At 40.8% G+C, this 24,707-nt stretch overlaps 1 protein-coding gene across 3 annotated transcripts in view; it reads right to left on the bottom strand.

Annotated features, from left to right (window-relative positions):
* LOC135102006 (sterol regulatory element-binding protein cleavage-activating protein-like) overlaps positions 1-24,707 on the bottom strand; it is a 42,733-nt gene that overhangs the window by 8,332 nt on the left and 9,694 nt on the right. Inside the window, exons 3-14 of one of the 3 annotated variants that reach the window (XM_064006596.1) lie at positions 16,605-16,776; positions 16,247-16,371; positions 15,950-16,133; positions 14,160-14,299; positions 12,193-13,586; positions 8,733-8,956; positions 8,009-8,169; positions 7,749-7,886; positions 6,884-7,403; positions 6,540-6,765; positions 5,407-5,567; positions 4,873-5,084 (exon numbers count right to left, since the gene is read on the bottom strand). In XM_064006596.1, coding sequence (XP_063862666.1) covers positions 4,873-5,084; positions 5,407-5,567; positions 6,540-6,765; positions 6,884-7,403; positions 7,749-7,886; positions 8,009-8,169; positions 8,733-8,956; positions 12,193-13,586; positions 14,160-14,299; positions 15,950-16,133; positions 16,247-16,371; positions 16,605-16,776 — 3,657 coding nt within the window. Of the gene's footprint in view, positions 1-4,872; positions 5,085-5,406; positions 5,568-6,539; positions 6,766-6,883; positions 7,407-7,748; positions 7,887-8,008; positions 8,170-8,732; positions 8,957-12,192; positions 13,587-14,159; positions 14,300-15,790; positions 15,842-15,949; positions 16,134-16,246; positions 16,372-16,604; positions 16,777-24,707 lie in introns of those variants that run through there. The other 2 variants (XM_064006595.1, XM_064006597.1) reach the window with 2 other exon arrangements.

Here is a 24,707-nt window from a genome sequence, read left to right on the forward strand (position 1 = left end):
TCGGGGGGGTTCCACTCATACCACTCTTTTAGACAGGGTGGAATCAAAAGCTTTTCATCTCAACTCAGCTCTCCTCTAACTGACTGTCTTCAGCCTCTTTCTCATTGCCGCAATGTTGCACATCTAGCTATCTTCTGTTATTTTCATGCTAACTGCTCTTCTGATCTTGCTAACTGCATACTTTCCCTCCTCCTGCAGCCTCGCTCACCCCTATTCTGCCCACCTCTCTAATGCAAGAGTTAACCAGTATTCTCAGTCATTCACCCCTTTCTCTGGTAAACATTGGAACTCCCTGCCTGTTTCTGTATTTCCACTTCCTATGACTTTAATTCCTTCAAGAGGGAGGTTTCAAGACACTTATGCTTCAATCTTTGTCTACTGCTTTGAACCCTCAGTGGGGCTTTTTTATTGTATTTTCATTGCCCTTGGCCAGTGTCCCTCCTAAAAAAAAAATCTTCCTACCTCATGTCTCACATATTTCAACATCCTGATGTGATTTTTATCTATCTCCTTCTCCTTAGTTGTTACAAAGCTTCACATGCACAATATATATATTGTTGTGTGCAGTGAGGTTGGGTGATATAAAGAGAAAGACGAAAAATGAACGGGGAGAGAGAGAGAGAGAGAGAGAGAGAGAGAGAGAGAGAGAGAGAGAGAGAGAGAGAGAGAGAGAGAGAGAGAGAGAGAGAGAGAGAGAGAGAGAGAGAGAGAGAGAGAACAGAGGCCAGATATACGATTAAGGGTGGCTGCTTGCTGCTCTGAGATTAACATAAGAATCCCCGTGCCCATAGACTCTCTTTTCCAAATTAATTTATCCTATTTCTTAAAAGATTGATTGAATTTCACACAGTTAATAGCAGAAGAGTTGCCTTTGAAGTTAAAGTGATCAGTATCCATCTAGCCCCTATAGCTTAGTCGTGAGAATTATCAGAAAGTAAGCGTTTTATTCATATAAGCCAGTACGAGGTGCAGTGCGTGACTAAGCGGGTGTATGTATGTATGTATGTCACCCAACCCCTCTCTGTAGCAAAGTGGGAGAGTGTTTGACGCACTTTTCCCTCAGTCAGTCACTATCCAGAGCTTACATGAGACGGACGTATTAAGACAAGCAGTATTATTTGGTAAAGACTGGAAAGGTAATACAGTTAGTCGGGTCAGTTGCTCTAAGGGAATAAGTAAGTAATTCCTGGCTGTACATCCCAGCCTACCTAAGTATCATAAGAATCTCCACAGTAGTCTGCCAGGGAGTGCAGTTACACATTCCATATCCCTCCTGTGTGTTTTTGGGCACTTGTCTTTAGATGTGTTTCTTGTTAGTGTGCTTGTTTTGTTAACCCTTTCAATGCTCCGGACCACGATCGTGGCTTTGAGGGAAATGCCTCCTGACCATGATCATGGTCCCATATTTGACGAGCCACAGAATTAAATTGTGCGCCTCCTGGCTGCTGCTTGTGGCCAGCTGACACTCTCCCATCCTCGCTTGACTCATGGGACGCGCCACTAGTTGTGTGGTTAGGAAAATATAGTCACAATGGCAATCACACTGTAAGGTATCAGATGCCCCTTTTTTCACAATTATTATTATTTTCAGATGTCGCTAGCGGCTATTTGTGCATTTGTTTACTGAAATAACATGAGTAATGATAAAATCTTGTTGTTAGAGAGCAGATATCCCAGATATAATTCATTTATTGGTAGTATAATGCGTATTTCTTATATTACCATATATGGGCATGTGTATCCTCGCTCATGACTTCCTCTCGCTATATTGTTTACATAAACCTTACATGGTAACCGCACTGAAACAAAGGAGGAGGATTGTATGGGACCCTTATACATTCTGGAGCAATTTCGAGCAACTGCAGCTCAAATCAGGTGGAAAATACTGCGTAATTTAGAGAGAAATGGTGCACAAGTTGTGGCGGAAAATAACCACCCACTACGATGGCAACACTCAACAGCACACAACGTATCAACAGAAATACAACTTCCCATCATTATTGCATCCCTTTCCAGGCTGAGTAGAGACCTAAATTTTTCACAGTGGATGCGTAGAACTCTATTATGCATGAGAATATGATTCTTTTCCATTTTTACAAACCTCGATTTTTCGGCCGGATTTGCGTATCACAGACATGATCCAAAAACCTATTTGCGACCTGAAAGGGTTAAGTACTACTGTGACCTGAGGCTGCTCAGCCACAGAGGACTTAAGCTAGTCCAGGTGCAGCAGCTATGTGAAGGGGCTGGAAATTGTGGTTGTAACAATATATATATATATATATATATATATATATATATATATATATATATATATATATATATATATATATATATATATATATATATATATATCCCTATTTATGTGACATATAAGTTCATTAAGACACCATGTAACTAGAAATCAGGTAATTAGAAAGTAATTATGCTGTTAGAATTAATGTACATGGTTGGGGTACAAGGATTTGACATTTCTTGCTATTGACAAACTGAGATCAACACGGGTTATTTTCTTCCAACTCTGTCAAACCATCTTTTATTTTAGCCAGTGCGCTGCGCAGGTTATTCTTTGTCAGCACCTGATCTGTTTTGTCAAGATTAAAAACTTGCTTAGCCGAATATTCTCCTTCCTCCAGGATTTTTTTTAAGGTTTCTGGGTATGTTTTTGCTGCCTCGGTGTCTGCAGATGCTGATTCTTCCGTCATGTTAATGTTGTGGAATCCTTGGCATTTCTTGAACTTGTGAAACCACCCACAACTTGCTTGAAAGTTTTTAACTTCTTCCTCAGCCCCAATATCGTGCATTAGAATCTTCGCCTTCTCTTGAATGATGGTCATGCTGATGGGGACACTTGTCTTGTTTTCATGTTCAATTCATATTGTCAGCATTTTCTCCATCACCACTGGTCTTGTGTATGATGATCTCTGGGCTGATTTTGATGTCCCATCCTGTACACTTGCCTTTATTTTGTCTGCATTCTGTTACACACTACTAGTGCTCTACTTCAGTCCTACAGCTTAGTCGATCACAGAGGTTTTCTGTCCCTTTTCATACCAGTCTAGAATTTCCATTTTCTGCTCCAGTGTAAGACTCTTACAATGTTTTATCTCTTTGGTGCTGGTCCCAAGTGAAGATAAAAGGCGTTTGGGTGCCATAATAGCTCATAGTTGTGCAGCAGCGTGTGAGATAGCCACCAAGAGGCAGGTGAAAACACTGAACTAATGGCAGGAACAGTTATAATACTGTGACGCATGCATGCATACAGCCAAGCACCCCACCAGCCAATCTGGCGAGCTTTTTGAAAATGCGGTTGGCACAAAAGGCATTAAAGTGAAATAAAAATGTAATTAAAAATAAATCTAAGTATCATTAGAGAGCGTTAAAGTGAAAACATGCTAATAAAAAGTGCGCAAATAGAGATTTACCCGTATATACATACAGTGGAATCTCGGTTACTGAACACCTCCCTTTTTGGTTTTCAAACAAAATTTTGGACTCATAATTGCTTCGGTTGCTGTCAGGGCCACCAAGAGAACTGAAATGTGCCAGTGCAGGAAGAGTTAAGGGCCTTCACCCCTGCAGCCAGAGGGTAAAGGCAGAGATGAGAGGACCTCCATCTCTACTTTTGGGCATCCCGAAGACCCCATGGGCCCCAGGCCAATGCATTGGTTGACCCACCCCCCATTTCAGTGGACCTGGTTGACGTATCATGATTCAGTTTTTGAACAAAGTCCCTTGATTTCAAATACTAAAAGATAAAGTAAAACTTACCGTTTATTACTAATTTATAGTTTCTATAAATATTTCTTTAGTTTTTGTGTATTTGGAAGACACAGTGGATAAGACAGTAATTCAATCTTAGAGATAAAGCAAATGTGATCCTGTTGAAGAGCCTCAATGCAAACAAACAATTTTCAGATGGGAGTAATCCAGGGCCACCTATGGCTCTCTCAATGACACACAATGTCATCAATACTGCACAACTGCATTTTTCCAGTAGCTTTTTTTCCAGCAGCAAGTGTTATGTACCTTCAGTACATAGTTGAGAAAGAGAACACCTGCACAGTCTAATTTTGCTGAGTTCTGTGTCACTAAGTTCATCCAATATGTCCTTTCTGGATAAATAGTTTCTGAGCTGGAGATGCTGTGCAGCAACCATTTTGGCAGTGGAAGCGTCTGTCATAAGCAGCTAAGACAGAGTGGACAACTGTCCAGGAACAGACTGATACATTTTACATTGATTCCTAAGGGGAAAATAGTTTTTGTTTCTGAACATTTTGGATTTCAAATGGCATTCTGTAACAAATTAAGTTTGAGAACCGAGGTTCCACTGTGTGTGTGTGTGTGTGTGTGTGTGTGTGTGTGTGTGTGTCTATATATATATATATATATATATATATATATATATATATATATATATATATATATATATATATATATATATATATATATATATATATATATATATATATATATATATCCTTAGTTTCAATCACATATTAATTTTTTACCATCTCTCCACTCCACCATTTCAGCATTTCTTATCACATATTCAATCATTCCACACTTCACTCCATTTTCATGAGTTTCCATGCTGTATCTGTTTTCAATGCTCTCACTCTCATATCAATCCACATAACCAAGTCAGGTATCTCATTTCCTCATCATGCATTCTTGACTTCTACACCTTTCAGTTCTTTGAAATTACTATTGATAATATATTCTTGATCTACTGACCAAGGAAAGTTATGAAGCAAATCCACTGTTCAACAAATATAAGATGTATAATGTATAAATGAATAAAAAAATATTCTTATTAATGTACACCATTACAAAAACAAATCATGTCAGCAAGTAAAGTCCACAACTCACCTGTACACACAAGCCCCAGTCACAACATCCCACACACACAACATGCCATCCTGGGAACCACTACCAATGATGGCTCCCACACCAAGGTCCACTGCCACCTCCACCTCGCTGCCCAGTGCCTCAAGACTGCCCCCATCCACAAAGACAGATGTGATGGGGCCACAATGGCCATGCAAGGTGAACAGTGCACTGCCATCAACCATACTGAACACCTGGAGGATACCAATGTAGAATGAATAATTCAAGAAAAACCATGGTATATAAGTACATATGTTGAATTATTTATAACAAGAATTAAGGTTATGCTCAGATTATCATGATGTTACATAGATATTATTTTAAACTTTTCAGTAAAGTGCTCTCTCTCTCTTGCCTTTTTTTTTTTTTCAAACTTCATCACATGACTTCTTTCGTCTTTTTACTGAAAAATACTTCCACAGCCATAATATTCACCATGTTTCAGATGGCCTTTATCTATATAAAGAACTTTTTATTGACAAAATTCCCTTTTTTCAAACACACAGACACACATACCTTGAGGGTGTGGTCATGGGCTCCAGTGATGAGACGAGTGTGGTCACACGTCATAACAGTGATGGGTTGCTGGTGTGCTCGCATGCCTGCATACCTCACAAGCCGCAGCGGCTCATCATAACTAAAGGTCCAGCCGCTACCACTGCCACCACGACTGTGGCCTGGATGAGAAGTAAAAACATTAGGTAACATGGTCCCATATATATGGCACAAACAAACTATACCTGGCTGATTTTTTGTATGTAAAAGAGTACTTCTAGTTTAAGTGACTTATTTGGATACAGTAGAATACAAATAAGTAAAAGTGAGATGTGAACTGAATAGATGAGTAACAAGAGATGATGCAGAGGCTAAAGTCATTAAAGACATATACTTGTAAGTCATCTCAAAGTGATCTTATTAAAAATGGAAAAATGAAGAATTTGTTTAACTGCTTTCTCATGATATTCATTAATTTAATTCCTTAGTCCTGGCATGCCAAGCACCTGTAATGAAAATGCAATTCACCATCTTGTTATGTAAAATAATTAAGTATAGAATGAGTGTTTATTTGAAATAGGGAAAGTATAACTGAAAGAGATGGATGTCCCAGCTTCATTCCAGGAAAATATAATCTGCATATTCACAGTAAGTGATCTGCTGCAAGATGAGAACTGATCACAAAGAAGATAATATTCATATATAATCCCCTATCATAACCTGCAAGTAATAATAACAATGTGGGAAAAAAAAAAAGGTATATATAAAAGAGCAATAGACACAACACATCCAATTCACACTGTTAGCAACAACTAAATTTGCTTCCATATCTTCCTTCCAAATCATGTTATATTTGAGCATTTATACTAGACAAATTTGAGATAAATGAATCTTGAAATTCCTTTAGTACTGTTGTATGGTTATTAGTCTCAAGTCATAAGGTGAAAATTGTGCTTTTATTAGAAATACCCTCAATAAGTATGGGAGTTGTTTACTTAGTACATACACATGAAAATCAGGATTTTAGGACCTTTTCCCTGATGTGATACCAAAATATTTGGGATAGTTCACTATGGCCTTAGTTACCCCATTACTGTTCAACCCATACATGAGGATGGACAGAGATAAACTGCCAGACAATGAGGCATGGTTACCTGGCCGCTGAGAGTGCCGGAACTGGTGCGAAACATTATCAAAATGTTGATGGTGCAGTGGTGATGCAGTGGGAGCTGCAGTGGGAGTGCCTGATGGTATGACAGTAGTTGTAGCCTCAAGGAGAAGCATGTCCACAACACCAGAGAGCCGTGCTACCATCACACGGTTCCCAGACATCCGCATGGAGGTGACACCACCAGCCCTGGCCCTATCTTCATATACACACTGTGGCAAAATAGATATGTACTTAAGACAACATACTAAAAAGAAATACCTCTAGTCATGCATTTATGTTGTTAAATTTCATGAGATCAACACTGTTTTATCAGGAGGGAAGACAAACCTTGAGCAAGCAGCTGTACATATCCCAGACTTCCACCCTGCCTGAGCCACAGCCAACCAACACCAATGCATTCTGGCACTCCAGGCACCAGATTGGAGGCACCTCCTCCCACTCTAGAGACACATGTCCAAGGAGAGCTTGTGAAGAGATGCTGCCCGAACTTAAGTTCCTGCTATCTCTGCAAGCCCCTAAGTGCTCAGTTGAGGAGGGCAAAAGGCAACGCCCTGGCTGCTCTCCACAGTCTGAAGTCTTCCTAGCTCGCCTTTGCCTGTGTTCTTCCTCTTCACGCAACAGCTTGCGGTGCTCTTGGTAGAACTTCTCAAAGTGGCTGAAGGGACTGCTGCCAGGAGATTCAGTTACTGGACTACTTTGATGAAAGTGAAGGTCAATGGCTGGAGTGAGATCAGGGAAGGCATGGAAGAGACCACTGGACTGACATTTAGTCATTTCCTGCATGTCTGAAGCTTCTTGATCACTATCATCTTCCTCTCCCAGTGGCCCACAGCTGCACAAGCTGGCACTACTAAGGAAAGTACATATCATAATGCAGTACATGGTATTTCATGGCAAACAATTATTCTATATATCAACATACCTTAGACTTTATATTAACTGCATATCCACACTGTAATTAAATACTATGGACATTTCTTAATGAAAAGGATATAGGTGATATTAATGGAAAAAAACACACATGTTAAACTTTATAAAATAATGGAAATAAAATCAAAATAAAGTTCACCTAAAAAAAAAAAAAAAAAAAAAAAAAAAAAAAAAAAAAAAAAATTTAGTTTGGGAAGAGGTTGCTTGAAAATTAGATGTGAAAGGGAAAATACAACTGAATGAGAAAATACAAACACAGTACCTCCTTTCATTGTCAACACTGGCTCTCTGCATGTAGCTGCAATCACCTGGTTGTGAGCGAGGTGAGCCAGACTCATAATCAGAATGAACCTCCTCTCCCTCATCTGGAGAACTCTCACGTTGCCCAGGCTTAGGTTGACTTAAAAGAAAACAATAAATACTGGTGATATTTCTTTGCTTTTGACATGGTCAATCAGATTTGTTTATATACTCAAAGAAATTATTGGGCAGAAACTCATAAACCCTAGTTGAGTGACTGACCTGTGTCGGTTGATACTGGCAAGACATTCCCCTGTGCTGGGGTCCCACACCCGGATGACACCTGCCAGACAGGATGACACCAATACCTGCCCATCTGTACACATGCATTCCACATCATATGGGTGGCCAGCTAGCACCAATGGCAAGGCATCACCAATGATCTGAAATGGAAGTGTGAGCTAAGAACACAGCTTTGGTTTCTATGAATATTTAGTGTGCATCCAAATGTTCAGCAATGTCTGTCAGGTTAACATTGTTACCAGATAACAGTGGGAAGAGGGAATGAGCATTAAAGACACATCAGAAGTGAAGCACCATAGGCTAACAGTAACTGCCTATGTTTGGCTGTTCATACTTTGGACAATGTCTGGTGGGACAAAGTTGTTGAATGGTATGATGTTTGCTTGACAAACAGCACTTGAATGGGTGGACAAAGCCTTATACATAAAAGAAAAATTAAAGACAAAACTTTTGTTTTAAATTTCATCTAAAATTGAATAACTGAAAAACTGAATCAGAATTATAACTATCCAGGGCACAACCACAACTGACTGCAGTGGGAGTAGATTTTTAACATTAATCATAGCAAATTTTCAAGGCTGTTAAGGAATGGAAGAATTCTCAGACACTCCTCTACTGTGTCACTTAAATCTTAATCACATAAGATGCTTAAAACTACCCTCATACACTACACTTTGACTCTTGCATCTTCAAGTCAAGTTACCTGTGATGACTCATCCCGGTGGCCTTCCTGTCCCCACCAGGAGGCCCGCCACTCAGCATAGTTCCGGGAGCAGACACAATGATAGAAGGCAACCATGGCATACACCAAAACCAGAAGTGCTGGAATCACCAACACAGCAGTCATCAGCAGCTCCCCAGTGGATGAGGGCACAAAGGCTGACTCTCCCTGCCAGGAAGCCTCATCCTCATCTTCATCTGAGCTCTCTGTTGGTGAGGGAACAAGATTAATTTTTCCCCCCCCCATTCAAATCCTGTCTACATGTACACTTTGAGGTTTCACTTTTCTAAATTAGTAGAAAGTAAATCAATATGCCACTGAAAATAATGGCTGTAGAAATGTCCTTTCCAATAAAAATAAATAAATAAATAAATCAGGAACAAGTACTTCAACTTGTGATCTAATCTTGGATTTTAACACAAGCTACTAACTGTAAGATATGCATTTACAGGAAGTGTTACACCATTTCTTAATTACCAGCATAATGTCATGATTTTATTTATATGAAATGTTCGTCTGTACTGAAATTATCTCTCCGGGGTTGGCATTAACCACCCGCCCCCCCAAAAAAAAATAAATAAATAAAAAAATAAAATAAATAAAATAAATAAATAAATAAATAAATAAAATAAAATAAATAAATAAATAAATAAAAAATAGATTAATTAAATATCAAAATTTAGTACCATATCATATTAGTAAATGAAGTCCATATATGTACATATACATAAAAAAATGTAAAAGTAGTCAAGCCTGACTTGTTCATTTCCAGTACAAGTTAACACAGGCTTTGTCCAGCCAGACCAACCTGTATCAGCATGACCTAAACAAGTGTCTGTTCTTCATTAATAGAAAATGTCAAGATCTTTCAAGATCTAACTCTCCTTGTGACTTCTGGTACCTAGCCAAGAACATCTTCAATAACTTTGCTTCTTCATCTTTCCCTCCTTTATTTTTAACCTGATGGCACCACTGCCATCTCATCTATTTCTAAAGCTGAATCATTTGCTCAAACCTTTGCTAACAACTCTATCTTGGATGATTCTAGGCTTGTTCCCCACTCCTTCACCCTCTGAGTACTTCATGCTACCCACTAAGATCCTTTGCAGTGATGGTTTTCATGCCCTCGCCAGCCTCAACCCTTGGAAGGCTTATGGATTCTCCTACTGTTCTCTGAAACTGTGGCTCTGTGCTTGCACTCTGCTTAGTCAAATTCTTTCAACTCTGTTTACATCTACCTTTCCTTCTTGCTGGAAGTTTGGCTACATTCAGTCTGTTCCTAAATATGGTGACCAATCTAATCCCTCAAACTATTGTCCTATTGCTTTAATTTCCTGCCTTTCTAAAGTTTTGAATCTATTCTCAACAGGAAGATTCTTTAATATTTATCACTTCACAACCTTCCATCTGATAACCAGTATGGGTTCTGCTAAGGCCACTCTACTGGTGATCTGGCTTTCCTTATTGAGTCTTGGTCATCTTCTTTTAGGGATTCTGGTGGAACTTTTGCTGTTGGCTTAGACATATCAAAAGCCTTTAATAGAATCTGGCACAAAGCTTTGATTTCCAAGTTACTCTCCAACAGCTTCTATCCTTCTCTCTGTAACTTCATCTCAAGTTTCCTTTCTGACCGTTCTATTGCTGCTGTGGTAGGTGGTCACTATTCTTCTTCTAAATCTATTAACAGAGGTGTTTCTCATGGTTCTGTCCTGTCACCCACTCCCTTCCTATTATTCATCAATGATCTAAACCAAACACCTTGTCCTATCCACTCCTATGGAGACGAGTCTACCCTGCACTTTTCCATGTCTTTTCATAGACATCCAACCCTTCAGGAAGTAAACAGTTCTCGCCACAGAACACCTGACTTCTGATCTCTCTAAAATTTCTGATTGGGGCAGAGTAAACTTAATACTGTTCAATGCCTCAAAAACTCAATTCCTCCATCTATCAACTCAACACAACTTTCTATATAACTATCCCCTCTTCTTCAATGACACTTAATTGTCCCTCTCTTCTACAGTGAACATCCTCAGTCAGTCCTTTACTTATAACCTAAACTGGAAACTTCACATCTTATCTCTTGCTACAACAGCTTTTATGAAGTGAGGTGTTCTGAGTCATCTCCACCAGTTTTTCTCACCCCCTGCAGCTGCTAACTCTGTACAGCAACCTTATCTGTCCATGTATGGAGTATGCTTCACATGTATGGGGATGTTCCACTCATACCGCTCTTTTAGACAGAGTGGAATCAAAAGTTTTTCATTTTATCAACTCCTCTCCTCTAACTGACTGTCTTCAGCTTCTTTCTCATCACCAAAATGTTGCATCTCTTGCTATCTTCTACCACTATTTTCATGCTAACTGCTCTCCTGATCTTGCTAAATGTATGGTTTCCCTCCTCCAACAGCCTTCCTGCACTAGACTTTCTTCTTTCTCTCATCCCTATTCTGTCCATCTCTCTAATGCAAGAGTTAACCAGTATTCTCAATCATTCATCCCTTTCTCTTGTAAACTCTGGGATTCCTTTCCTGCTTCTGTATTTCTTCCTACTTATGACTTGAACTCCTTCAAGAGGGAGGTTTCAAGACACTTATCCTTGATTTTTCACAACCACGTTTTGACTGTTCAGGGACCAGCACCTCAGTGGGCCTTTTTTTTTTTTCTTTTTTTATGGCTGGTGCCCCTCCAACATGGAGAGAGAAGAAAAATAAATAAATAAATAAATAAAATAAATAAATTGATAAATTGATTAATTAAAATAAAAATAAATAAATAAATAAATAAACCCTTTTGTTCCACTCTAGATTAATTTTTAATTGCTTATTTAAACTAAATTACATATAAATAAGAAAAATAAACAAGAAAATAAATAAAAACCTACAAAAAACAATAAAATTCTCCCCAAAAAAACAAAACTCAAAAATACCCAGTGGTTTGAGAGAGAGAGAGAGAGAGAGAGAGAGAGAGAGAGAGAGAGAGAGAGAGAGAGAGAGAGAGAGAGAGAGAGAGAGAGAGAGAGAGAGAGAGAGAGAGAGAGAGAGAGAGAGAGAGAGAGAGAGAGAGAGAGAATCATGAGAACTGCCAAATGTCTCCTGTATTTTCACAAAAACTTGACTGAGGGCTTTGTTATCACCTTTTAGCTTCTATTAATGGAAGTAAAATATCAGTGATCATTGGAATACATCTGAATGAAGTGCACCATGAATACTCAATATATACAGTGGGAAAAATCATGATTATACATGGTAAGCAATCACAGCATCACAATACAAGGAGGTGATTAATTATATGAGTGACCACAGTACCTTAATAGTTAAAGCACTGAAGAATACAGTAATCTTTTAATTCTAATCTTTTCTCTCACATGAGGGTAAGATACTGCCACAAAAAAGAATAGGGGATAAGGATTTCTGTGTTTGTGTGTCTGTGTATTACTCACCATGCTGCAGCATCCAGGGACTTCGGTTGGGGTCGGTGGGATTGTGTACCTCCTGTGCTTCTTCTGGGGTGACAGGGAGAGACAGCAGGATGGGAGGCAAAAAACTGAGGTAGTGACCAGTGATGCTCATGTTGTAATAGCTAAACAGGGTTGGCCAGTGAGAGTGTGGAAGGCGGCGCAGCAGTGAGTGGGTGCGGTGCTTCAGGAGCTTGAGGCCATTGTCCTGGCCTGCTGCACTGCCATTAGCTGTTGATGAGGGAGGTGTTGGAGGCTGTGAGGCAGGGCTGGATGGCGGCTGGGTCTGGCTAGGGCTGGGTGGAAGGGACTGTTGGTACAATTGGGTACTTCGGTTGGTGAGGGAAAAGATGACAGAAGGAAGGTCCCTTGGGTGACGTAGGTTCTCAGCTGGCTCAGAGAAGTGTTCAATAAGGCCAGAGCTGTACACCATGAATGCAATCCACCCCACAAACACACACATGAACATTCGCTGAAACATACGCTTTTTAGCCAAAAAATAAGCAACCCTTAACCGCTTAGGCATAGTCTCAGGTCCCCGAGGCTTAGTTTGGGGCCGAGCCACACGATCTTGACCATTGCAATCCACAGAGGTCCCTGATGGGGCAGTTCGGCGATGTAGATTAGGCACAGAAGTTCCACCTGGGCCAGGGCTGCCAGGTAGGATCCTGAGGCCTGAAGTAGGGCCAGGTGGCTGGTACCGAAACAATGGATTGAGTGAGGGTACTACACTGTTTACCACAGGAGGTCTGCGTTGATCCTCTGAATCCTGATAGCGATGCAAATCAATGGACAGTACTGCAGTCAAGAAAATAAGCTGTGTGGAAAGGTCACACAGCAGTACTACTGAGCCATAGATGCAAAATTCTTGTACTAAAGGAATGAAAAGAAAGAAAGAAACAGTGACAATAGTGATCATGGTGAGGAAATATTTAGTGATCGTCCATCCTTCCCGTGCCAGGCCCTGGGCCACCCTGATCTTGGTATCTAGATGAGCTGGGGTCTGCAAAACTGCACGCATCAAAGCCATACTATTTTCAAACCCTATCAGACCAGCCAGCACTGGATACACAAACTTTCCTTTGCTGTGCAGAGGCCGTAGCCCAAAATAGGCACAGCAGCCTACTGAGACACAGAGAGAAGCAATGAGGGTGGCCTGTACACTGATGGCCATCCCCAACTTGCTCTTGAACATGTCCATCTTCAGAATGGAGAAGTAGATGGACACAAACAGGACACAGTAGAAGATGATAAGGAGGAACTCCCACAGTGAGAGACGGGAAGGAAAGTACACATGGGTCATCTCTTCCCGCCCCGGCTGGACTGGTTGATGCAAGGGGTACCTGGATGTCAGCTCGTGCTCCAGGCCACGCACAAACCTGCAGGCATAAGATATGCTCAAGTGTGCTCTATGGAAAACCATTGCTATAAGAGGTATAGCTGTGAAAAACAAAATGATGATTTGTGGTAAGTTACACAATACTTATACTATACAAGAAATTTAAACAGGAATGCTGTTGGGGGGAAACTATCTATTCATACTACAGAGGATTTTCTCACAGTAAATCACTGGTGAATAGCATTTTCATTAAAATGCAAACACTCATAAAAGAACAGCCTCCCTCAAAATATGCACCAAAGTGCCACATTGATGCAATAATTTTTGAAGTTAAACTTTATCATGATATACAAGTTCATTAATAAAAATCCATGCAAAATGATGAAGAGACATTCCTCACTCTTAATAAGAGGAGACTAGAATACAGCATCCATGATTAGTGGTAAAAGACAGCAGAAAATTTTGTTTAATTATGAATAGCAGGCTATATTCTGAGATACAAGAAGTTAACATTCTCATGCCACAGCAGTCGTGCCCCACTCCCATCCTTTGGCACATCCCCTTGATCCAGCCTAACAGCAATGGTAGTTGCTCTTCACTGTTAGTTACTCACTCCTCATTATAATGCTTCAGGGCCAGTGTAGCAGCATAGGTGATGACACGCTCAGGATTCCTGCTTCGCCTGAAGCCAATTTCTCGGGAAGGCACCCCAAACAGGATGTCTGCTACATTGGTCTGTCCCTCATAGCTAGCCTGGAAGGGGAGGCAAGGTCAATTTTCTGGTAATTCTTTAGCTTTTTTTTTTTTTTTTAAGGCCAAGGGACTTGTAAGAAAAAAAGGGCCCACTGAAGTGCTGGTCCCCAAACAGAATCAAAAGCAGTCATCAAAAATTAAAGGATAAGTGCCTTGAAACCTCCCTCTTGAAATAGTTTAAGTAAAAGGAAAGAGGAAATACAGACACAGGCAATTAGTTCCAGAGTTTACCAGAGGAAGGGATGAATGATTGAGAATACTGGTTAACTCTTGCATTAGAGAGCCGGACAGAATAGGAGTGGGAGAAAGAAGAAAATCTTGTGCAGCAAGGCTGCAGGAGGACAGGAGGCATGCAGTTAGCAAGATCAGAAGAGCAGTTGGCATGAAAATAGCAGCAGAAGATAGCAAGAGATGCAAAATTGCGGCAATGAGAAAGAGGCTGAAGACAATCAGTTACAGAAGAAAAGTTGATAAGACAAAAAGTTCTTGATTCCAACCTCTCTAAAAGAGGTATGAGTGGAAACCCCAAATATGTGACACATATCCATATGGATGGATAAGGCTGCTATACAGAGTTAGCAGTTGGGAGAGGAGGGGATGAGAAAAACTGGTGGAGACAACTCAGAACACCTAACTTCATAGAAACTGTTTTAGCTAAAGAAAAGATGCAAAGTTTCTAGTTTAGATCATGTATAAAGAAGAGACTGAGAATGTTCAGTGTAAAAGAGGAGACAGCTGAGTGTCATTGAAGAAGAGGAGATAGTTATCTGGAGAGTTGTGTCAAGTTGATAGATGGAGGAACTGAGTTTTTGAGGTATTGAACAGTACTAAGTTTGCTCTGCTCTAATAAAAAATTTTAGAGATCAGAAGTCAGTTATTCTGTGGTTTCCCTGTGTAAACTGTTTACTTCATGAAGGATTGGATGTCTACGAAAAGACACAGAAAAGTGGAGAGTGGCATGAAATAAGCGCAGGAGTAGATAGGACAAGAAATTTGCTTTAGAAGATCATTGATGAATAATAGGAAGAGAGTGAGTGACAGGACAGAATCCTGAGGAACACCACTGTTAATAGATTTAGGAGAACAGTGATCATTTACCACAGCAGCAATAGAACAGTCAAAAAGGAAACCCAAGATGAAGTCAAAGAGAGAAGGTTAAAAGCAGTAGGAGGATAGTTTGAAAATCAAATCTTTGTGCCAGACTCTATCAAAAGCTTTTGACATGTCTAAGGCAACAGTAAATGTTTCACCAAAATCCCTAAAAGAGGATGACCAAGACTCAATAAGAAAAGCCAGATCACCAGTAGCCTTGACAGAACCCACACTGGCAATCAGATAGAAGGTTGTGAAGTGATGTATGTTTAAGAATGTTCCTACTGAAAATAGATTTTTCTTTTACCTGTTTCTATTTCCCTTACTAGATCTTAATTATATTTCCATGAATAATTTTCTATAAGAGCCTTTTCAGCCAAGAACAAAAACTGTCCATACCATTTACAATCCTTGGTTAAAGGATAAGTTGTCTCCCTGCACATCTTGTGACTGCAAGTCCAATACAGGTTTCATAGGTAGGAGAGATAGAGCAAAGAGCTAATGCATATTAAAGTCCACTGTCATCAACTTTCTTAATTATCAAATGGAGAAACTCACCATGAGAGAGTTGACTGTGAGGAGGACACTGGGATCCTGAAGGAAAGAATGTAGGTTGCGGGACCACAGATCAGCAGGGGATAACATGAGACAGTTGTAGTGGGGGAGCACCTGACCAGCTGACTGCATCTTTTTGACCACACCTTCAATGAGCAGACACTCACTACCCAGTGTCACGCTCTCACTGCAACAGGGGATGAAATGGCATTATAGGATACATGGATGCACCCTTATCCCCCCTCCTCTCTCTCTCATGTTATGCAACAACAGTAATAATGAAGAATCCATCTGCTTTACTTGTGATGGAGGTGATAATTGCTGATGGTCTGGGCCAAGTGGAACACAGAAGAAAGTGGTCCCCGATAGCTGTCACTGACAGTGAGGCCTTCCTGCCATGGCACCACACCACTTTTCACCACAATCTGGAAATATTTACATCCTTACTATGAAAATCTACTGTAAGCCTATTCTTCAGTCATCTACATCCTTTACAATGACAATCTACTGTAAGCCTATTCTTCAGTAATCTAATGATTTTACACCTCTAGGGAAATTATCTTATTTCTTCTTCCCCTAGAAATCCTTCCCCTTTACAAGGCTCTCCATATTCACTTATTCTTACAACCTCCCTCAGTTCAATCCAGCATGTCCCCACCTGAAGTATGTAGGCACGAGGAGGACCCTGGTACCAAAGAGGGGTTGGGGTTGGGGATGGATCAAGCCGGATGCCTCCCTCTGGGGCTGGAGGAGGCACACTATAGTTGAAAAGTGAAGTCACATACTCCTGGGGCAGGTAGCCTGGGAGAGGCAGGTGCCACAGAGGGGTGCTGATGGAGGCAGAGATGCAATCATTTATTTGTCTGCAAAGATCTGCTTAAATGTTAAAAACACTAAGTCAGGCTATTTAACTACCCAGCTTTATCCTAACCTGCAGAGCACCACCAATGTTTCTAAACATGATAGGGTAACCTTGGTTAGGTTGCTACTGATGTTTATAAATGTTGCAGGGTTATTAAAATTTGCCATGCTGCAAATATTTTCTGTCAGGAATTTACCATGGAAACTAGCCCTCTACCTTCTACTGTATGGTTGTGGGAAGTCACTAACCTCAGTTCAAGAATAGCCATTAATAATGCAAGTGCATATAATTCCATATTTAATAGAAAAACATGAAACACTGAGAGTAAATTCAGGTTATAAATAACTATAGTACGTAAGTAAAATATCAGTGACAAATGTTAAACGTAAAAATGAAATTATATTTAGTTCTGAAATATACAGTAAAGCCTCCCTAAACTGAACCCAAATAAGTGGAATATTGGATAACCCAAATGCCCTTATTAATCTCCTCAACCAGTCTGCCCAGCTCCACTCCATCCCCAATCACACCAGAGCCACCAGCAAGCATCTTTGACTCAGACTCTGAATGACAAGCAAAAGTACACTAATAGTACAGTGCATAATGTTATGTTAACTATTATGTGACCAGTGTGTTGTGTACAGTTAAATGAGCTCTTAAGTGAACACTAAGTGTGTAGATGCATAATGTTAAGTGAACTCTTAAATGACCAGTTGGTATGCTGTGTATAGTGTGTAATAACAAAATATGGTGTAAATATCTATCTTGGAGCTTATAATGTGCTAACAAATATGCTGTAAATAACAATAAATGTACATGTTTATATACATAGAAACCATCCAAAAACGTGTATTGTTGGATAAACCAAACTTTTGGATAAACCATCAGCCACCTCGCCCCATATAGTTCGGTTTATGGAGGTTTTATTTACAATTATTTTCACACATATGTACATGCGTAAGCATCTAGAATCACATGGCCTAAAACTTATTCCCTAAAACCAGTCTGATAGCTGTGTCAAGGCAAGGAGGCAGAGAAAGCACAGGAGGCAGTAGACACCTGCTGAAACAATAATTACTCCCAGTGAGGTCAAAAGCACTGTTCGGGGGGTGCTGTGAACTTATCATTAAACCCAGCTGTGACCTCACTGAACGTTTCCCTTTGTGTCTCACAACACAAGGGGACAGTCACAGCCTGCCATATAAAGACAACTCTCTTCCTCCACACAAAACTACAAGCACCTAATAACACACAAACCCTTCACTCAAAAATTTTAAAATCATCATGGCGACTCCTACACCAGCCTCGGAGTCCCCATCTGGGGAGGGGACCATAAATGTCCCCAGGTCGGACTGCCTTTCTGTCGACGACCCTAAGTGTCTTGACACCCCACTCAACTTTTTTTTCATTAACTTCTGCAACATTCGCAGTCTAAGATCTAATTTTCAATCTGTAGAACATCACCTCTCCTCTTCTAAACCTCATCTTCTTTTCCTCACTGAAACTCAGGTGTCTGAGGCAACTGACAGTAGCTCCTTTTCTGTTCCCTCCTACTTTCTCTATCCTCATTTTCGATCCAAAGTTGGATGCTGCGTTTATGTGCTCTCGTGCCCACGCTCTTGAATCTTCTGAGTTTTCCAATATCTGGCTATGACTACAGAGTCACTCTCATACTAAATTTATCTGTGCTGTATACCTCTCACCTAACTCCTCTGACTATAAGAAATTCTTTGACTACTTAACTTCCAAAGTGGAGCACATTCTGACCCTCTTCCCTTTTGCAGAGATCTCCATTCTTGGAGACTTCAATGTTCACCACCAGCTTTGGCTTTCATCTCCCTTCACTGACCATCCTGGTGAACTAGCCTACAACTTTGCTATCCTCCATGACCTCGAGCAATTGGTGCAACATCCTACTCGTATTCCTGACTGTCTTGGAGATATGCCCAACATTCTTGACCTTTTCCTGACCTCTAATCCTTCTGCTTATGCTGTCACCCTTTCTTCTCCGTTGGGCTCCTCCAATCACAATCTCATATCTTTATCTTGTCCTATCACTCCAATCCCTCCTAAGGATCCCCTAAGCGAAGGTGCCTCTGGCGTTTTGCCTCTGCTAGTTGGGGGGATCTGAGGAGGTATTTTGCTGATTTTCCTTGGAATGACTACTGCTTCCGTGTCAGAGACCCGTCTTTGTGTGCTGAGCGCATAACAGAGGTGATAATGTCTGGCATGGAGGCATACATTCCTCACTCTTTTTCTCGTCCTAAACCTTCTAAATCTTGGTTTAACACAGCTTGTTCTCGTGCTATACATGATAGAGAGGTGGCCAACAAAAGGTACTTAAGCCTTCCATCACCAAAATCTCATGCACTTTATATTTCTGCCCAGAACCATGCCAAGTCTGTTCTCCAACTAGCCAAAAACTCCTTCATTAACAGAAAATGTCAAAACCTTTCAAGATCTAACTCCCCTCGTGATTTCTGGCATCTAGCCAAAAATATCTCCAATAACTTTGCTTCTTCTTTTTTCCCTCCTCTATTTCAACCAGATGGCACCACTGCTATCACATCTATTTCTAAAGCTGAACTCTTCGCTCAAACCTTTGCTAAAAACTCTACCTTGGACAATTCTGGGCTTGTTTCTCCCTCTCCTCCACCCTCTGACTACTTCATGCCACGTATTAAAATTCTTCGCAATGATGTTTTCCATGCCCTCGCTGGCCTAAACCCTCAGAAGGCTTATGGACCTGATGGGGTCCTTCCTATTGTCCTCCAAAACTGTGCTTCCATGCTTGCACCTTGCCTAGTCAAACTCTTTCAGCTCTGTCTGTCAACATCTACCTTTCCTTCTTGCTGGAAGTTTGCCTACATTCAACCTGTTCCTAAAAAGGGTGACCATTCTAATCCCTCAAACTACCGTCCTATTGCTTTAATTTCCTGCCTATCTAAAGTTTTTTTAATCTATCCTCAACAGGAAGATTCTTAAACATCTATCACTTCACAACCTTCTATCTGATCGCCAGTATGGGTCCCGTCAAGGCCGCTCTACTGGTGATCTTCTAGCTTTCCTTACTGAGTCTTGGTCATCCTCTTTTAGAGATTTTGGTGAAACTTTTGCTGTTACCTTGGACATATCAAAAGCTTTTGATAGAGTCTGGCACAAAGCTTTGATTTCCAAACTACCCTCCTATGGTTTCTATCCTTCTCTCTGTAACTTCATCTCAAGTTTCCTTTCTGACCGTTCTATTGCTGCTGTGGTAGACGGTCACTGTTCTCCTAAATCTATTAACAGTGGTGTTCCTCAGGGTTCTGTCCTGTCACCCACTCTTTTCTTATTATTCATTAATGATCTTCTAAACCAAACTTCTTGTCCTATCCACTCCTACGCTGATGTTACCACCCTGCACTTTTCCACGTCTTTTCATAGACGTCCAACCCTTCAGGAGGTAAACATATCACGCAGGGAAGCCACAGAACGCTTGACTTCTGATCTTTCTAAAATTTCTGATTGGGGGAGAGCAAACTTGGTATTGTTCAATGCCTCAAAAACTCAATTCCTCAATCTATCAACTCGACACAACCTTCCAGACAACTATCCCCTCTTCTTCAATGACACTCAACTGTCCCCCTCTTCTACACTGAACATCCTCGGTCTGTCCTTTACTTATAATCTGAACTGGAAACTTCACATCTCATCTCTAGCTAAAACAGCTTCTATGAAGTTAGGCGTTCTGAGACATCTCCGCCAGTTTTTCTCACCCCCCAGGTGCTAACTCTGTAGAAGGGCTTTATCTGTTCATGTATGGAGTATGCTTCACATGTCTGGGGGGGTTCCACTCATACTGCTCTTCTAGACAGGGTGGAATCAAAAGCTCTTCGTCTCATCAACTCCTCTCCTCTAACTGACTGTCTTCAGCCTCTCTCACCGCCTTTCATCCCTTTCTCTGATAAACTCTGGAACTCCCTGCCTGCTTCTGTATTTCCACCTTCCTATGACTTGAATTCCTTCAAGAGGAAGGTTTCAAGACACTTATTCATCAATTTTTGACCACTGCTTTGACCCTTTTATGGGACTGGCATTTCAGTGGGCATATTTTTTTTATTAGATTTTTGTTGCCCTTGGCCAGTGTCCTTCCTACATAAAAAAAAAAAAAAAAATGCTCTCTAAACATCGACACTGAAGTGAAAAGTTGACAGCCTAGACAGACCAGATTTTGCTTGTTATTGCCAATGTCAAAAGTTCTTTTTGATCAAAGATCATCAAGATAAGAAAGTTTTAGGTGTATTCTCATTACTTGACCCTTTATACCCTGATGAGCCACAAGCATGGCTTGGTGGCAAACCCTGATGTTCCATGTCCATGGTTTCATTTGAAATTTGTGCTTTCTTGAGGCTGTGACGTCATGTTTCCCTAAGAATGTGCACCATTCACAAAAAATTATGATTGGACAAGCCTTCATGCCTTTTAACCCAACTGTCCAGTCAGAATTTTCCTCTTTTAGTGCTAAATAATGACAACCAGTGTAAGCATCTGTGACATGAGGAATGTAAAGATTTCTGCTCTGTACTTTTTCACTTCATCTTTGTTACTGATCTTGTTCTTTTCATACTTGTTTGCCTCTTTACTATTTTGAGGTTTGTAAGGGAACACAACCTGGTAATACTATGAATGAAAACTTTGCAGTATACTATGGCTGATAGTGATGAGACAGTTACAGCAAGTTTCTCTAGTGAGTCAAACAGACATGATGACATTAGTGGTGAGGAGAATATATGAGGCATCTAGAGCCAGAGTGATGTAAACACCAAAAATTTAAAAAGGAGAAAAATGCTGCCAAAGTTTTGTAAGTTTCAAAATGCAATATCTCTTCAATTTATTGAGATGGAAGGTAATGATTGATATAAAAATATTCAGTAATTTATGCCCTTTACATTTTTTTTTTTTATGTAGGAGGGACACTGGCCAAGGGCAACAAAAATCCAATAAAAAAAAAAAAAAAAAAAAAAAAAAAAAAAAAAAAAAAAAAAAAAGCCCACTGAGATGCCAGTCCCAGAAAAGGGTCCAAAGCAGTAGTCAAAAATTGAAGGATAAGTGTCTTGAATCCTCCCTCTTGAAGGAATTCAAGTCATAGGAAGATGGAAATACAGAAGCAGGCAGGGAGTTCCAGAGTTTATCAGAGAAAGGGATGAATGACTGAGAATACTGGTTAACTCTTGTATTAGCAAGGTGGACAGAATAGGGGTGAGAGAAAGAAGAAAGTCTTGTGCAGCGAGGCCACGGGAGGAGGGGAGGCATGCAGTTAGCAAGATCAGAAGAGCAGTTAGCATGAAAATAGTGGTAGAAGACAGCTAGAGATGCAACATTGTGGCGATGAGAGAAGCTGAAGACATTCAGTTAGAGGAGAGGAGTTGATGAGACGAAAAGCTTTTGATTTCATCCTGTCTACAAGAGCGGTATGAGTGGAACAACCCCTCAGACACGTGAAGCATACTCCGTACATGGACAGATAAGGCCCTTGTACAGAGTTAGCAGCTGGGGGGGAGAAAAACTGGAGATGTCTCAGAATGCCTAACTTCATAGAAGCTGTTTTAGCTAGAGATGAGATGTGGAGTTTCCAGTTCAGATTACAAGTAAAGGACAGACCAAGGATGTTCAGTGTAGAAGAAGGGAACAGCTGAGTGTCATTATAGAAGAAGGGATAGTTGTCTGAAAGGTTGTGTTGAGTGGATAGATGGAGGAATTGAGGTTTTTGAGGCATTGAACAATACCAGGTTTGCTATACCCCAATCAAAAATTTTAGAAAGATCAGAAGTCAAGTGTTCTGTGGCTTCCCTGCATGAAATGTTTACTTCCTGAAGGGTTGGATGTCTATGAAATGACATGGAAAAGTGCAGGGTGGTATCATCAGTGTAGGAGTGGATAGGACAAGAAGTTTGGTTTAAAAGGCCATTAATGAATAAGAAGAGAGTGGGTGACAGGACAGAATCCTGAGGAACACCACTGTTAATAGATTTAGGAGAAGAACAGTGACCGTCTACCACAGCAGCAACTGAACGGTCAGAAAGGAAACTTGAGATGAAGTTACAGAGAGAAGGATAGAAGCCGTAGGAGGGTAGTTTGGAAATCAAAGCTTTGTGCCAGACTCTATCAAATGCTTTTGACATCTCCAAGGCAACAGCAAAAGATTCACCAAAATCTCTAAAAGAGGATGACCAAGACTCAGTAAGGACAACCAGAAGATCACCAGTAGAGCGGCCTTGACAGAACCCATGCTGGCGATCAGATAAAAGGTTGTCAAGCGATAGATGTTTAAGAATCTTGCTGTTGAGGATAGATTCAAAACTTTAGATAGGCAGGAAATTAAAGCAATAGGACAGTAGTTTGAGGGATCAGAATGGTCACCCTTTTTAGGAACAGACTGAATGTGGGCAAACTTCCAGCAAGAAGGAAAGGTAGATGTTGACAGACAGAGCTGAAACAGTTTGACTAGGCAAGGTGCAAGCACGGAGGCACAGTTTCGGAGAACAATAGGAGGTACCCCATCAGGCCCATAAGCCTTCCAAGGGTTTAAGCCAGTGAGGGCATGGAAAACATCATTGCGAAGAATTTTAATAGGTGGCAGGAAGTAGTCAGAGGGTGGAGTAGAGGGAGGAACAAGCCCAGAATCGTCCAAGGTAGGGTTTTTAGCAAAGGTTTGAGTGAAGAGTTTAGCTTTAGAAAAAGATGTGATAGCAGTGGTGCCATCTGGTTGAAATAAAGGAGGAAAAGAAGAAGAAGCAAAGTTATTGGAGATTTTCTGACTAGATGCCAGAAGTCATGAGGGGAGTTAGATCTTGAAAGATTTTGACACTTTCTGTTAATGAAGGAGTTTTTGGCTAGCTGGAGAACAGGCTTGGCATGGTTCTGGGCAGAAATATAAAGTGCATGAGATTCTAGTGATGGAAGGCTTAAGTACCTTTTCTGGGCCACCTGTCTATCATGTATAGCATGAGAACAAGCTGTGTTAAACCAAGGTTTGGAAGGTTTATGTCAAGAAAAAGAGTGAGGAATGTACACCTCCATGCCAGACACTATCACCTCTATTATGCGCTCAGCACACAAAGACGGGTCTCTGACATGGAAGCAGTACTCATTCCAAGGAAAATCAGCAAAATACCTCCTCAGGTCCCCCCAACTAGCCAAGGCAAAACGCCAGAGGCACCTTTGCTTAGGGGGATCCTGAGGAGGGATTGGAGCGATAGGACATGATACAGATGTGAGTTTGTGATTGGAGGAGCCCAACGGAAAAGAGAGGGTGACAGCATAAGCAGAAGGATTAGAGGTCAGGAAAAGGTCAAGAATGTTGGGCGTAGGTGACAGCATAAGCAGAAGGATTAGAGGTCAGGAAAAGGTCAAGAATGTTGGGCGTATCTCCAAGACAGTCAGGAATACAAATAGCGTGTTGCACCAATTGCTCTAGGTTGTGGAGGATAGCAAAGTTTAAGGCTAGTTCACCAGGATGGTCAGTGAAGGGAGAGGAAAGCCAAACCTGGTGGTGAACATTGAAGTCTCCAAGAATGGAGATCTCTGCAAAAGGGAAGAGAGTCAGAATGGAACTTTGGAAGTTATGTAGTCAAAGAATTTCTTATAGTCAAAGGAGTTAGGTGAGAGGTATACAGCACAGATAAATTTAGTTTGAGAGTGACTCTGTAGTTGTAGCCAGATGGTGGAAAACTCGGAAGATGCAAGAGCTTGGGCACACGAGCAGGTTAAGTCATTGCGCACATAAACGTAACATCCAGCTTTGGATCGAAAATGAGGATAGAGAAAGTAGGAGGGAACAGAAAAGGGGCTACTGTCAGTTGCCTCAGACACCTGAGTTTCAGTGAGGATTGAAAATGAGGATAGAGAAAGTAGGAG

Source organism: Scylla paramamosain, chromosome 7 (assembly GCF_035594125.1).
Source record: "Scylla paramamosain isolate STU-SP2022 chromosome 7, ASM3559412v1, whole genome shotgun sequence".
NCBI lineage: Eukaryota > Metazoa > Arthropoda > Malacostraca > Decapoda > Portunidae > Scylla > Scylla paramamosain.